A 16,042-nucleotide genomic window follows, 5' to 3' on the forward strand; every position below is an offset into this window, starting at 1 on the left:
AGCCTAGGGGTCGAATCAGAGCTGCAGCTGCCGGCCTAGGCCACAGCCACAGCAACACAGGATCCGAGCCGTATCTGTGACCTACACCAACAGCTCACGGCAACACTGGATCCTTAACCCACTGAGCGAGGCCAGGGATCCAACCTACTCCCTCATGGATACTAGTTGGGATTGTAACCTGCTGAGCCACAACAGGAACTCCTGGGATGTGCGTTTCTAAGGAATTTTGTTACATGTGTGCTTGGGACCAAGAGTTGAGCTTTGTTCAAGAAATTCCAAATAACATCTTTTTTTTTTTTTTTGATGGGATTTTTGACAAAACGAAGAGCACGGGACTTAAAATCCTATAGTAGAATTAATGTTTAGAATTCACCGTCCTAATCATAATTTTCTTCTAGTAAAGTACATCTGATGCAATTATCAAGGATACATTGACAGGTTATTTATTTTTTATTTTTTATTTTTTCAGCCTTCACATACCTATTGGATGTGTTTAGAAGGCTGACAGGTTAATTTTTTAAAAATTGAAGTATAGTTGATTTACAATATGTCAGGTATATAGCAAAATGATTCCTATATATAATATGTTTTTTCAGCTTCTGTTGCATTAAAATTATTTTATTGAATATAGTTTCACGTGCTGTATGGTGGGTCCTTGCTGCTCATCAGTTTTATACACAGTGGTATGTACCTGTTGATCCCAACTTCCTAATTTACCCCTCCTCCTTTACTTTTTTTTTTTTCACTTTTTAAAAGTTTTGTTGACCTTTAGTTGATCTACAAGGTCGAGATAATTTCTGCTGTGCCACAAAGTGTCTCAATCTTCTTCTTTTTTTTTTTTAATTTAAGAGATAAGGGTGAGTAGTGGGGAAGAGATGTTCAAACCCCTGTAGCATGCATGCTGTATCCTGTGAAATATGCCTGCAGAGACTTGAAAGAACTAGTGGGACAGCAGTGGGTCGATTCCAGTTTCACCGTGGAAACATTGGCAGCTGACCTGGCCCCGCCTATCTTTGGGGTTTGGTGGGGATAAAGTACACGTGGCCTGCAAATAAGAGAAGGAAAGCAAGACAGAGGGAGCCCAGCCGGGGCTGTGGATAAAGATGGCACTCAGCCGTTGCGTGAAGCTGAATGATGGGCACCTCATGCCCGTTCTTGGACTTGGCACTCTCGTCTCTGAAGGGGTAAGCTGCACCTGGGGGGCTGAAGGGTTGATGCCCACAGCCTGGAAGGGCTGTCAGCAGACAGATGGTCTTGGGCCAAGGGCACTCTGGTCCTTTGGAAGGACTCACCTGAACTTTCATTTCACCATTTCTAACTCTGTCTTAAGTGGAATGACAAGCTGCGGACTCTGGGGATTTGGCGGGGAGAATTTGGTGGGTGGATTATCCTTATTGTTATTATTATGTTGGTCCCTTAATGTAGATTGAATTCTTACCATGCATCTTAAGTACTTTACGTGTATTGTCCTTTAATTTAGGTACTTTAATTCCTCAGCAGTATCCTAGGTTAGTACCATTTTTTCTTCTTTCTTGCACTTTGATTTAAAGCCTCAGCTCAGGCAGCTCTTCCAGCCCCCATCTGCTGCCTCCATCAGAGCCACTCTGAGCCAGATCTCCTGTGGGCAGAGGGCACAGATGGAGAGGCTCATTCACAGAATGACTGCATAGCAGCTTTGCTGTAGGTTCTTGGGGGCTGCGAATTTTGGCAGAGAATTTGCATCTTCAAAACCTGTTATCATATGATAAGCCATTATTATTCTGAGCATTAGGTATTTCGAAAGGAAGACTTAAAAGGCAAAAAGTACCAATGGAGACAGAATTGTGCTTCTCATCAAATGGGTTATTCACAGAGAATTATAGGCAATCTCTTGGGCTAGAACATGATAGAAGATAGTATGAGAAAATATGTATGTATGACTGGGTCACTATGCTGCACGGCAGAAATCGGCACAACACTGTAAGTCAACTATACTTTCATAAACAAATAGTAAAAACTGTATTATTCACATAGCCACCTGATCGATTACCATGCCCTAAAAGTGTCAAGGTCTGGTCATGGTGAGACTGGGGCAGCTTTGGGCCAGCTGGGGAATATTTGCTCCCATAAGTGATGGAGACCAATGGCCCTATTTTTGCAGAGCTAGGACATGAAATGTTAATAACTAAGAGCTGCAGACAGGCCTGCTTGATTGCAATGCATAACACAATTAACACATCCATTGCATCCGCCATTAGCGCTTAAGCATAGGGTACGTCTTACTGTGTTTTATCCAACTTCTATTACTTTTTAAAATGATTTTTATTGTTTCCATTATAGTTGGTTTACAGTGTTCCATCAGTTTTCTACCTTACAGCAAAGTGACCCAGGCTCTCTCTCTCTCTCTCTCACACACACACACACACACACACATTCTTTTTCTTACATTATCCTCCATCCTGCTTGCTCCATCACAAGTGACGAGATACATTTCCCAGTGCTCATTGGTTATCCACTCCAAGGGCAATAGTTCGCATTTATTAACCCCAAGATCCCACTGTCTCCCCCACCCCCGCTTGGCAACCACAAGTCTGTTCTCCAAGTCCTTGCATTTCTTTTCTGTGGAAAGGTTCATTTGTGCTGTATATTAGATTCCAGATATAAGTGATATCATAGGGTGTCTTCCTCTTTCTGACTTAATTCACTTAGTGTGAGAGTCTCTAGTTCCAATCCAACTTAGGTTACTTTTATTATTTATTTATTTAATTTATTTTTCGTCTTTTTAAGGGCCATATCCATGGCATATGGAGGTTCCCAGGCCAGGGGTCCAATCAGAGCTGCAGCTGCCGGCCTACGCCAGAGCCACAGCAACACAGGATCCGAGCCGCATCCGCAACCCGCACCGCAGCTCACGGCAACGCCGGATCCTTACCCCACTGAGCGAGGCCAGGGACCAAACCCGCAACCTCATGGCTCCTAGTCAGATTCGTTTCCGCTGCGCCACGACGGGAACTCCCTCTATTACTTTCGAAAGGAGAAAAGTACCCTGGAGAAGAGAACAAGAACAGCCTATGATCTGCCCCACTTACAAGAATAAAAGCAACATGGGCACACACCCAGTATCATACAAAGGCTACAAAATGGAAGAGAGGTCACATTTTCATCTGAACCTGAGTTCTTTTTCTGAAGGCGACCCCACCAGCCCCTTTATCGCTTTAGTGTGGGTCCCGGCAGGAACAGGATATGTTTCCGTGTCTGTGCTTGTGACTTTCTTTTCTTCAGCCAAGTGTGTTTTCTGGGAAACATGCAAATGCATTATCTCAGATTTAGTCATTGGTTGGAAGTTGGAGGCAAGCTTTGCAAACAGGCAGAGCCCGGGGACCCTGCAGGCTTGGTGAGGTGAGGGCCCTGCGCTGGGGGAAACCAGCTCAGGGCCAGCAGCTGTTTGCTCTCAGGAGCTTCTCCTGCTGCCACACCTGCTCCTGCCAGACTTTCCTGCATCCAGCTCCCTTGTTCTGTCCTCTCTGGTCCTCCGCAGGAGTTCTGATGCTGACCACAATGCAGCCTCAGGTAACCCCTGAATGCGAACCAGCATGATGTTTTAGTTTATTTATTTAAAAATTAAAAAAACCAGTTTTTTCTTTTTATGGCCACATCCGTGGCATATGGAAGTTCCCAGGCTAGGGGTCGAATCGGAGCTGCCGCTGCCGGCCTACACCACAGCCACAGCAATGTGGGATTCGAGCCTCGGCTGCAACCTACATGACAGCTCCTGGCAACACCAGATCCTTAATCCACTGATGCGAACCCGCGTCCTCACAGACACCATGTGGGATTCTTTACCCGCTGAGCCACAGCAGGAACTCCTGAGCCACATTTTCACATGGGCTGATTCAGCAGTGTTTCCAGAATCATCTCTAGAGCCACCAGAGAGGAACCAACACAAGAGGGCAAAGGGGTCGTTTAGTTCACATGGGTGGCAGCTTTGATGACAACTGTCAAGCTCTAGAAGTCCCTGCCCCCTTTGAGGAGAAAGAAATGCCAGCCTTTTACTTCTCTAAGAGGACTTGGCTAATAAATGGGTTAGGGAGGAAGGATTAAGGAGAACAGAGTGTTTCTTTCTCAAAGGGTCAGAGCCCCCACTCTTTGGGCTGGTCTTGTGCGCCAAGGCAGGGGTTGCTTTGTGGCGGGGGGGGGGGCGGCTGAGGACTGAGACTGTCTCTCCAGGGATCACTTAGGACTGGAAGGGACTCACCCCCTGTCTGGAAAAGTGTTTCTCCAAGTGGATTATGAGGGGAACTGGAAAGAGTCCCTGTCCTTGAGAGCTGGGAGGACGTAGGAAAGTCTGGTTGGAGGGCGGAAGGCGGAAGGCGCTTACACCTGTCACAGTCTCTTCCCCAGTGTCCTTTGCAGCAACAGCAGAGACTGGGTTAGGAGCCTTCATTTGCCACCGGTGAAGATTAAGGCATTTGCGTCTTCCTTTCGGGGGACTCCTCTGGAAATGAGAGAGCTGGTTTGCCGGATTAACTAAATCTGGGGTGGATGTGGTTTCCCGTTTCATCCCAGTCTTCTTTCCCGGAGGAGAAACGTCCCAGTTCAGCCCATGAGTAAAAAGTTAAAGGCCGCTTGTGTGGGGTCGGCCTCTGAAGGAAGAAGAGCATTTTCTTGAAGTCTGAAGTAGGTTGTAAGAATGAGGAACGGCTCATCAGATTTTGGTGTGTAAGCCTGAAATTTGTTCCGGTCAATGGTTGGAAAAGCCCTGGGGAGTCTATGAAGGAGACAACTTGCTTCTCTCTGCCCTGGAGAGATAACCAAGGCTCCTTATTTGTGTCGTATAGGTCCCTAAGAGCAAGGCTACAGAGGCCACCAGAGTGGCTATCGAGGTAGGTTACCGTCACATTGATGCAGCCTACTTCTATGAAAACGAGGAGGAGGTGGGCAACGCCCTTCGGGAGAAGATCGCGGATGGCACCGTGAAGAGGGAGGAGCTGTTCTACACCACCAAGGTGCTGTGGCGGGGGCGAGGGGAGGGTGCAGCCCCCAGACACGGCCATGGACCTTGGCCTTGAGTTGAACACTTCATGGACCTCCTAACTTTGCAGGGCCCGTTATAGAAGCGTAGAACATGGAAAGCGTTTTCTCCGGGGTGTGTCAGAGGTGGGACAGGGTCGCTCCACGTGTCTGAGCATCAGTCAGCATTTGTATGTAAGACACCAACAGGGACACGCCTTCTTCCTCTGTGGAGCGGACTGACTGAGCCACGGCAGAGCCGGTCCACTCGTTTTCCCGGCCAGGGGTTTCTCTCAGGACGTATCAGATGTGCTCAGAAAAGGGGGCCAGACGAGGCAATGCGTTTTTCAAGTTAGCACTGAGTTTACTGAAATTTGTGAAATGTGCTTAAGTGGAAAACCATGCTTCCGGGGTTCAGAGATGTCTCTCCAGGGTGATCCTATCCCATTCACATAGACGATAACCCGTTTTTAGAATCCGCACGCCTCCCAGAAATGTTCTGGCATGTTTGTTAGGACAGTTGAGGCCATTTCCCCTTGCCTGATACGTCTTGATTCTCCTTTCAGAGTGACTTTTCTAATCCTTGAAACATTTAGGTTTACTTTTCCTGGCCCATCCAAGTTTCTTTCCCTTTTTCATTTTTCTCTTTCTTCTTCTTTTTGTAACAGCCGCACCTGCAGCATATGGAAGTTCTTGCACCAAGGATTGAATTTGAGCTGCAGCTGCAGGTCTGCACCACAGCCCCAGCAACGTGGGTTCCAAGCCGCAGCTGTGACCTATGCTGCCGCTTGCAGCAATGACAGATCCTTAATCCACTGAGCGAGAGTTGGGATCAAACCTGCACCCTCACGGACACTATGTCAGGTTCTTAACCCTCCGAGCCACAATGGAACTCTCTTTTTTTCTTTTTTCTTTTCTTTTTTTTAAAATCTAAGTTGCATTCACAGTGTCCTGGTGGTCACCAGAGAAATGTCAGTGTCCCATTAGGGACCTGGTTTACACCAAGTAACATAAATTTAGTCCCAGGGCTTCTTACTTGAAGATAACAGTGGTTTGTTACTTCTCAATCTTTTAGCTTTGATGTTTACTTTTGCTCCTTCAACGTGTGAAATCATAAGCCATTTTTAATTCCTTCTGGCCCCGACAGCTTTGGGCTACTTTCTTTCGACCCGAATTGGTTCGACCAGCCCTGGAAAGATCTCTGAAGAAACTTCGGCTGGATTATGTTGATCTCTTCATTATTCACGTGCCATTCATGATGAAGGTCAGCTGTTGGTTTTCCTTGTTATGCCAGGAGTTCATCACTACGGTTGCACCTCCTTTATCTCGTTCCCGCTCCCCCCCACCCCCCACTAGATTTTCTGTCCTCTTCCTGAGAGAGGTAGATTTGAGGGTGGTGGATAGAGCTCAATGATTTATGATTCTTCTTGACAGGTGTGTCACCTCATCACCAAGATTTCCTTAACCCTCATCTTAGAGCCTTCAGAAGGATTGAAATTCCATGATCTCCCCGGCTCCACCTCAAAGGGTTGAAGAAACTGCCCTACTGGGCAGTTTACTCCTGTCTGTTGTCCCTAAGAGATTAGGGTCCCCAGAACGCAGAGTTACTACAGACTGAAGCTATACCGCAGGAAATCCCTCACCTCTTTCGGGAGAGGGTCCCTCCCATGTGGATGTCTCAGCTCCATCAAGACTGAAATACTCTGGGATGGTCCATGTTGCACAGCTAGGTTCTTCTGGGCTTTGAAGATCCAACTTCTCATCACAGTGGATGTTCACTGAGCTCGTCCTTTTGATCTTTAAGTTGACTTATCACAAACTGGAGTTAAAACACACTGCTTAGTAGGCAAGGAAAGTCCTAGCATGTAAACCAGATAGTCCTTCTGAGCTAAAACCCATTCCACCTGCGAAGAACTCAAAGTTTAAGGGAGTGTGGTGATAGGACGGTGGGGGTAACTGGGGGAGAGGTACTTAGCTACAGCCTTTCAGATGATTCAGATCTCCCCTCCCCCGTGTCTTCTTTTACACAACACACACACACACAACACACACACACACACACACACACAGTAGTAATCATAGCTTCTTGAAGGTTGTGTGACTAAGTTCTTAAGGCACCAGGAAGGTCATTCTTAAACACACACACACACACACACAGAGTCCTTCTTCATCCGCTCTGCTCTTTGTGTTCCAGCCTGGGGAGGAGCTTCTGCCTAAGGATGCCAATGGGAAAATTATTTTTGATACGGTGGACCTGCGTGACACATGGGCGGTAAGGACTGCTCCTGACACCCAGGAGGCATCCTGGTGTGACAGCACTGGCTGGGGAGTCAGAAGAAATGGGTCTGACTCCCTCAGTTGTCTTGCCTCAGGCACGCTGCTGAGTTTCTCTGTGCCTCCGTCTTCGCCCCGCAGAGCAAGGGAGCTGAGCGAGATGGCCGTGAAGGTCTATTTTTACTCTAAACCTCTGTGGTTCTCAGGGGCAGTTTCTTTGCTCCACCGACCACGTTTTGCCGTGAGCCCTAGAAAAGCAAACTCAAGAGGAGTTAGAGGAGTTTCTAGTGTGGCTCAGCAGGTTAAGACCCTAACATAGCGTCTGTGAAGATGTGGGTTTGATCCCTGGCCTCGCCCAGTGGATTAGGGTCCAGTGTTGCTGTGGCTGTAGTGTAGGCTGGCAGCTGCAGCTCTGATTGGACCTCTAGCCTAGGAACTTCCATATGCCACAGGTGCAGCCGTAAACAGAAAAAAAATGGACGGTTCAAGCTCTATCCCAGGATAGGTCCATGTGCCCAGAGACGAGGGGGAAAGCAGCTGCTGCTTTAGCAGAAGGGTAGGGGGGAGGGGATCGAAGCCTGCTCTATATCCTCCAACCCACATGCATTTTTCATCGTTCTAGGAAAGGGGAAGCAGAAAAACCTTCCCCTAGTGGAAATCATGAGAGCTTCTCTTTGCCCTTGATGATGATATCGTTTGTTAAAGAACTATTATGTTCCTAAAGAAAAAGAGTCACCATGGAAGAGGACAGGGAGGCGAGGGGGAATTTAAAAGCATCTTACGGTCTATGTGTTGTCCTGGGTGTGCATGTAATAGACTCAAGGATACGGAATATGTGTACATTAGGAAATAATGCACCCAAGTGATAAAACCGGCTCAGCCAAATTTTTATGTATGTTAAAACGGATTTCCAGCTTTTAAAATGTTCAATGTTGAATGGAAGGGCCGAGCTACCCTGAAGGTTTGCTGCACACTTCCCTCCTCCCCAGGCTCTGGAGAAGTGTAAAGATGCAGGCTTGACCAAATCCATCGGGGTGTCCAATTTCAATCACAAGCAGCTGGAGATGATCCTGAACAAGCCAGGGCTCAAGTACAAGCCCGTCTGCAACCAGGTGAGGCTGTGCCAGCTGGAGACTTTCTTGCTTTCTGCTCTTCACACTTTTCTTCCTTTATTAGCAGTCCCTAAGTTTCTGGCTTAATGCCTGCTGTATAGGTGGTTGTATTTTTATCAGAATAGGAAGTGCCAAAGGATGGGCAGGTTGAGTGGAGTAGGGAGAGCATGATTTCAGTTATTCAGAGGTGGGTTGGAGGTTCCTGTGAGACGTCCGGGGGAAGATGCTGAGCTGGCAGATGGCAATATTGGCCTGGATCCAACCAAGGCAGTCAGGGCCAGAGGCATAGATGTTGGAGTCATGGCTTTATGAATGGTAATTAAGCTCACAGAAGTGGGCTATCTCTCCTGGGAAATTCATGGAATGAGTAGGAAGAGGGCAGGAATGCCCCCATTTAAGGATGAGGCCAAGAGGCACTCATCAGGAGATGACCCATGAGTTGCCAGACAGGGAGAGTCTTTAATTATTCTAACACTAATTAAAAAAAGAAGAAGAAAATTGTTCCATCAATTCTGAAAACCAGTAGCAGCTGAAGTTATTTCAGAAGGTGCACGTGGAAAATTACCAACCTGAAAATTATATAGCACAGATACTAATGTCGTGGTAGACACTCCTTCACAGAACTTTTCAGACGTGCAGGCTATTGGCTCATATTTCCTGACACCTTCTGGTCTCGGCAATTTACAGGTGGAATGCCACCCTTACCTCAATCAGAGCAAACTTCTGGAGTTTTGCAAGTCCAAGGACATCGTTCTAGTTGCCTACAGTGCTCTGGGATCCCAAAGAAACTCAAACTGGTAACAAGAATGTCAGAATTATGTCAGCTACTCTACTGATAACAAAACATGAGAAAAATTAAATGTTAACATTTTATTACTGGAAGGTTCATACATAAGAAAGTAAACACAGTAATTTACCACCACAGAGCCTCAACAGTCAACAGCCTTTCATTCTTGTTTCATCCATACATCCATCGTCTCCAAACCCTACTCTGAATATATTAAAAAGTGATTTTGTGGTAACGTTTACACAGCTCATCATGCATAAATCTTAACTGTCCAATTCTGATATTAGGAGGTACCTATAATTGCATCCCCGTCATGATGCAGAAACTTTCCATCTCCCAAAACAGTTCTTTTGTGTTCCTTCCCAGACAATTCTTTCTCACTCAAGGAAAACATTTTTCTGATTTCTTTTTTCCACGTAGATTAGTTTGGTACATTTTGGACTTCCTATATAAAGGGCAAAGAAGACCAACTTATGGTTACCAAAGGGCAAAGTACGGGAGGGATAAATCAGGGGTTTGGGATTGACATGTAGGCGGTATTATATATAAAATAGATAACCAACAAGGACCTACTGTAGAGCATAAGAAACTATACTCAATATTTTATAATAACCTAAATGGGAAAAGAAGCTGAAAAAATTGTAAATACATACACATGTATAATTTTTCTTTTCCCATTTATTACAACATATTGATGTATATCCAACTGAATCAAAGGGGTGATTCCGTTATATATACACCTGAAACCAACACAACACTGCAAATCAACTATAATTAAAAAAAAAAGAGAAGGAGTTCCTTCTGTGGTTCAGTGGGTTTAAAATCCTGTTGCAGGAGTTCCTGTCGTGGTGCAGGGGTTAACGAATCCGACTAGGAACCATGAGGTTGCGGGTTCAATCCCGGGCCTTGCCCAGTGGGTTAAGGATCTGGCATTGCTGTGAGCTGTGGTGTAGGTCACAGATGCTGCTCGGATCTGGCTTTGCTGAGGCACTGGAGTAGGCCAGCGGCTAAAGCTCCAATTCGACCCCTAGCATGGGAACCTCCATATTCCACAGGAGTGGCCCTAGAAAGGCAAAAAAGACCAAAAAAAAAAAAAAAATTCTATTGCACAGGCTTTGGTCACTAAGGAGGCATGGGTTGCTAAGGAGGCATGGGTTTGATCCCTGGCCTGGGAACTTCCATATGCCATGAGCGTGGCCATAAAAAAATAGAAATTGTAGATATTTTTTGTATCCGTCTTCTTTGGCTCAGAGTTGCTGAAAATATCTGGTTCATTCCTTCTGGTTTCTGATATTCTGTGGTATAGACCCATATACCACAGATTGTTTCCCCTTTCACCTGTTGATGGAAATATTGTTTCCAGCTTGGTACAATTATGAATAAATCTCTCTGAGTATTCACTAAACTTTAAAATCATACCATATTGTACCTATTTCTCTCCATCATCTGGGGAATTTAGGGATGAGAGCTAGCACATGCCAGATTTTCAGTCCTACACACTTCAAAACGGGTTTTTGTTTTTTTTTTTTTCTGTTTCAGGGTGGACGATAGCAACCCATATCTCTTAGAGGATCCAGTCTTAAATGCTATTGCCAAGAAACACAATAGAAGCCCAGCCCAGGTTGCCCTGCGCTACCAGCTGCAGCGGGGAGTGGTGGTCCTGGCCAAGAGCTTCAATGAGCAGAGGATCAAAGAGAACTTCCAGGTACAGGACAAGCAGTGCCTCTGCAGGGAGCTGCTCTGGGTGCCTTCCAGCATATGCCCATGCTCGTCCATTCCCTTGTCTCTCTCCTCTGAGTGCCATGTGGCAGGGAGATCGCTGGCTTCAGGGTCCAGGTTTGACGTTCTTGCAGCTTGGCTTTGCCACTTCCTAGTTGTGTGACGCTGATCTCACTTCATCTCTGTTTTTTCATGGGTTTTAAGAGTCCCTCCAGCAGTAAGGAACTTGTAAAACCCTGGTCCTCTCCTTTGCCTGCTCTATTTGTATTTCAATATCAGATCCAAAGAGGATTAGCTGCTTTGTTAAACCATCAGGACACCCCAACAGAGCTGCTAACCACCACGGCACTTGGCAAGGCTCTGTTAGTGAGATTTTCCCCTTATTGAGCTAAAGGTGCTGTTTATATGTCAGGATGCTCTCTGGACTGTGAGGCTCTCAATGTAGTGACTCCTGGGTCATCTTTTAGCACCTTTCCCACAGGAGAACTCTAGGCAGGTGAGAAGTAGATATAAGTTTATAGGGAGACCAAGGTAAATTAACCGTGGAGCTTTTCCCTACATCCTCCTTTATATACTTCCGGGTCCCTTAGGCCAGTCAGTGGTCTTCAGCTTGCTTCGTTTTGACCTTTATGGGATGAGGACAAACTATCTAAACTTTATACCTTTTAAAGATGACAGCTAAAAATTTCATCATGCGTTTAGTATTTGCAAAAGCTAACATTTGGGGCATGTCATTAGCAATGTATTTGCTTCAAAACCATGAAGCTGTAGATTTGGTTCATTCAATATATGAAAATATTGAGGAGGCACATCTGAACCTCATTGTTAAACCAATTAATTAAAAATTCCATTTGAAGTGATTTTTCAATTCAACTCAACATGTTAATACATATTCCCAAGACAAACATATCACTTCTGGAGTAATGTTAAGATGAGTGACAAGTGGATAGATAGATGGGGGTGGGGAGAGAGAGAGAGAAATAAATAGATAAAGGCACTAAGTTTTCCATGAAATTGCCCCCTGGATCAAATAATAAGACTTCTTTAATATATCTTACCAAAGATCTGTCTGTATTGCTAATGTACTCTCCATTAGGGGCAATGTACTGCCAAATAAAAACAGACTGGGGGAGTTCCCATTGCGGCTCAGTGGTAACAACCCGACTAGGATCTATGAGGGTTCAGGGCAATCCCTGGCCTCGCGAAGTGGGTTACGGACCCGGCGCTGCCGTGAGCTGTGGTGTAGGTTGCAGACATGACCCGGATCCCTCGTTGCTGTGGCTGTAGTGTTGGCTGTTGGCTGCGGCTCTGATTCTACACCTAGCCTGGGAACCTCCATATCCATGGACAATCAACCCATCCATCAATCAGTCAATCAGTCAATCAATCAATCAATCAAAAAAACCTGGAAGTAAGTAGGAGAGATTTTATTCAAAAGGGAGAACCCTTGGAGGTCCTATCCTGGCTCAGTGGTTAACGAATCCGACTAGGAACCATGGGGTTGCAGGTTCAACCCCTGGCCTCCCTCAGTGGGTTAAGGATCCATCATTGCTGTGAGCTGTGGTGTAGGTCGCAGATGCGGCTCAGATCCCGCGTTGCTGTGGCTCTGGTGTAGGTCGGCGGCTACAGCTCTAATTAGACCTCTAGCCTGGGAACCTCCATATACCGCGGGAGTAGCCCTCGAAAAGGCAAAAAGACAAAAAAAAAAAAGGAGAACTCTCTAAATGTAAGATCAACAAGTGTTTGAAAGAACGATCAGAAAGATTTTCCTGTTACAGACAAGAATAAACATAACTAGAAGGAGAATGGTGTTTGGTGGAGGGTGGGAGGAGAGGGAGGTAGATCCAGGAAAGCTCTCCCAGGCTCAGGAGATTCTTGGAGAGGTCTTGCAGGAAGGTTGACCTTCCTTCCAATACTTGCTTAAGTTCAAGGCTGTGCCAAATTCTAGGGGGTGGTGGGGAAGGAAAAAGCTGTCTAATGTTTGGTTAAACGCAGGTATTATGTCCAGATTGCCAAACTCTCCCTTTATTTGAAAAAAAAGAAAAAGATCTTTCTGTTTTCTGTCTAAAGCTTTGGGATTGATGAACAGTAAACCTGAACTTTGTGACATGGAGCAGGGAAGGAGAGGGTGTGGGAGAGGAGAGGTAGGGAACTCAACAGAAGAGTTCCCAGGCTTGTGCACCTGGACGCTGAGGACAGGCAAGGCTGCCCTGCGCCCTCTTCCTGCCCCCATCCACCTGGAAAGTCCCCCAGGTCCGGGGGTGGGGGCAGCTCCTTGGGGAGGGTTTAATGTGATTCTTCCCTTCCTTCCAGGTTTTTGACTTTGAATTGCCTCCAGAAGATATGAAAACAATCGATGGCCTTAACCGAAATTTAAGATATTTTAAGTTACTCTTGTAAGTGACTTGTCCATTGTTTCTCATGGTTGTTTCCCACAGCATGTAAGTCAGCAGAGGAGCTAGGCTTCCCTAACCAGGAAGGCAGTCCTGATCTGCAGTGTAGGCGTAAAGCAGGGGCTTCCTGCAGCCCTCAGACCAGAGGCTTCCTCCAGGGCTCAGTCTCTGACCCAACAGGATTGTGAGCAAGCCCAGGACAACCACAAGGGACTCACCAAAGTTCCCATCACGGTGAGGTCACTACTTTACACCCTCATCTCTGTGTCTGGTGTCCTTCCTGTCAGGGTCAACAGTCCCATTAGACACAGAAGGTGCAGAGCCTGCAGTCCACTGTTCTTTCGGGACCTATGAAAACGTTTCACTTTTAGTTCTTTTTAAAATCAGGAGAAAAAAAGGTCATATTGTTTGTGACTATATCATAATGGATCCAGCCTGGATTACATTCATTTTCATCCTAACTCAATGTAAAATGCAGCATCTGTGTTTTTCATGGAGGAGGGGTCCATGAAGGCCAATGAGCACGGGTGCTGTGAAGTCACAGGGTGGCCCTGCTTCCACCCCCTCCCCTCGTGAGTCTGGTGTCTTTTCTCCTTAATGGGCATTTCTTTTCCGAGACACCATCCATTTCTTCCCAGTTTATGGGTTCACCGGCCTTTTTCCCCTATCACAACTCTATCTCCTTATTGTTATGATGACAATGAAGGACTTGCAAAAGGACCGTGAACTGAATTGATCCTGCAGGGAGTGACTGCCGTGTGCTCAGCAGGACACACCCAGATACGGTTCTCCGGATCTCTGGTTTCTTGAGTCAAGATGTACCCCCCGAGTTGCCTTCTTCCATCAGGAGTTCATCCCTCCCTCCTTGATTCTGACTTCTTCACACACATGGAATTCCATGTATAGTTACTGCAGGAAGATGTCAGGATTGAACCAAAGAAGACTAATCAAACAGAGACGTTTGGAAGGGAGTTTAGAGAAGGGAATACGTATTAGTGATAAAATGAATATTTAGTTTCCAATGAAATATGCCAAAACGCTCCTTCTTGTTTATAAAGCTATATCATGATTCTGAGAAAAGATATTATAAATGAAAAAAGATGAAAAGTTACTCTTCTGTACTCAAAATCCTTCATCAGGCTATGGGTGCCTAGACTTACTCATCTTTGTGTGCGTATGTCAACAGCACAGCTCTTGGCGCATGGAATAGCTCAGAATGGCGCTCTTTAATGAATTAAATTGAAAAGGACAAATTTTGAAATAAAAGCAAGAACAGCGAATAAAGGAAAACAGCAATAATACTAATTAGTGATGAACAAGTATTCTCATACATTATAAATTAAGAAAATAGCAGTCCCATTTTGTAGGTATGATTATTTAGGTATACACGATATCTCCTGAATTGATTAGAAGTTGTTTAAAGGAGGCGCCCTGTATTTTTGGGGGTGCTCAATTTTTTTTTTGGTTGAATAGATATACGAAAAAAAGCAGGTAATTCCTTAACTATGATAATCATCACCCAGGGTCAAAAATTCCACCTGGAGCTGAAGTGGCCTCCAGCTTTCGCCGTAGTCCTTGCACCCTCTTATAAATTGTAATCTGCATCAAACTAATTGTCTCTGTGGAGTTCACATTCCCCGTGACTGTGGGAATTGGGCACACAGGTGCAGTTTGCACCTGGACCAGGGGACTGCATGTATGCGTGGCGGGGTAGAAAGAGAGGTGTGTTTGTCACTTAGTGTTGGCCCTCTCTTTGCCAGCATGGCGGAGTCCATCAACTAATATCCCTTTTCTCTTTCAGTGGTGTCGGTCACCCTTGCTACCCCTATTCCGAAGAGTATTGAGCGGGAGCTCTCCATCGTGTGGTCTACCAGAACCTCTTGCTTCTAGGGCTGTGAGGAGGGTTTCTGTACTTGGTAGAGGTGTTTAATAAAATAAATGTCTGAACTTCTGAAAGCTTGCCTTTCCTTTAAAAAAAAAACATTTTACGAAATAAAATCTTCAATACAAAGATACTGGTTTTTCCCGATAATTAAACAGATAAAAAATACAGAAAATTTAGAAAATGAAAGACAAAGGATAGACAGTAAAGCCAACCTGAGATTAACCTACTTAATGATACTTAACTTTGGTGCAGCTTCCTTCACGACGTTCCTTCAGAAATGTGTGCATGTTTAGTAACAGATCGAAAGATCATCTTCAACACACAAGTCGTATACTTATTTTACTACTTATTTTTGTATTTTTGTAAACCAGCAAATATTATTTTTAAAAGTCCAGTATATTTTTCTTGCTTAAAGCGGCACATCTTATCAATTTATTTAATTGCTCAATCATGTGCCTATGCTTAGCATTTTTATTGGTTCTTATATATTATATAGGTGCTGTTTTAAGATGGTCACTGCAAAGGTGAGTCATGAGCAAAAGTGAAGGCAAAACAGTGAGCTCTGTGGACACCCAGAACATGGAACAGAAAATTCCAAGGTGGGGAAGAAAGTCCCTCTAACGTTTAAGTGACAGCAAGTAGGACAATGGGGGTGAAGCTTAGTGAGGGAGGGAGAAAGAAGCTGAAAATACAGACCAGGTAACCAGTGGGCAAGGGTGTCTATGTCACGTAGGATTTTGAAAGGACTTTTATGCTGAGAAAGAGGAGAATAATGTCACATATTTTGAGCAGAGTAGTTACATGGGCGGACTTTTTTTTATTTTTAAATCACTCTGGGTGTTACCTTGAGAAGAAAAAGAGGTAAAAGAGCCCTCTTTTAGGG

General features: G+C 45.2%; 1 protein-coding gene across 1 annotated transcript; it reads left to right on the top strand.

The window, feature by feature from the left end:
- Positions 1-864: 864 nt before the first annotated feature.
- Positions 865-15,230, top strand: LOC125112854 (aldo-keto reductase family 1 member C15-like). Its single transcript, XM_047755301.1, has 9 exons — positions 865-1,184; positions 4,818-4,985; positions 6,137-6,253; positions 7,184-7,261; positions 8,253-8,375; positions 9,063-9,172; positions 10,702-10,867; positions 13,195-13,277; positions 15,076-15,230. Exons 1-9 carry the CDS (start codon positions 1,104-1,106, stop codon positions 15,116-15,118), a joined length of 969 nt encoding a protein of 322 aa, XP_047611257.1. The 5' UTR covers positions 865-1,103; the 3' UTR covers positions 15,119-15,230.
- Positions 15,231-16,042: the final 812 nt, after the last annotated feature.

Source organism: Phacochoerus africanus, chromosome 12 (assembly GCF_016906955.1).
Source record: "Phacochoerus africanus isolate WHEZ1 chromosome 12, ROS_Pafr_v1, whole genome shotgun sequence".
Classification (NCBI taxonomy): domain Eukaryota; kingdom Metazoa; phylum Chordata; class Mammalia; order Artiodactyla; family Suidae; genus Phacochoerus; species Phacochoerus africanus.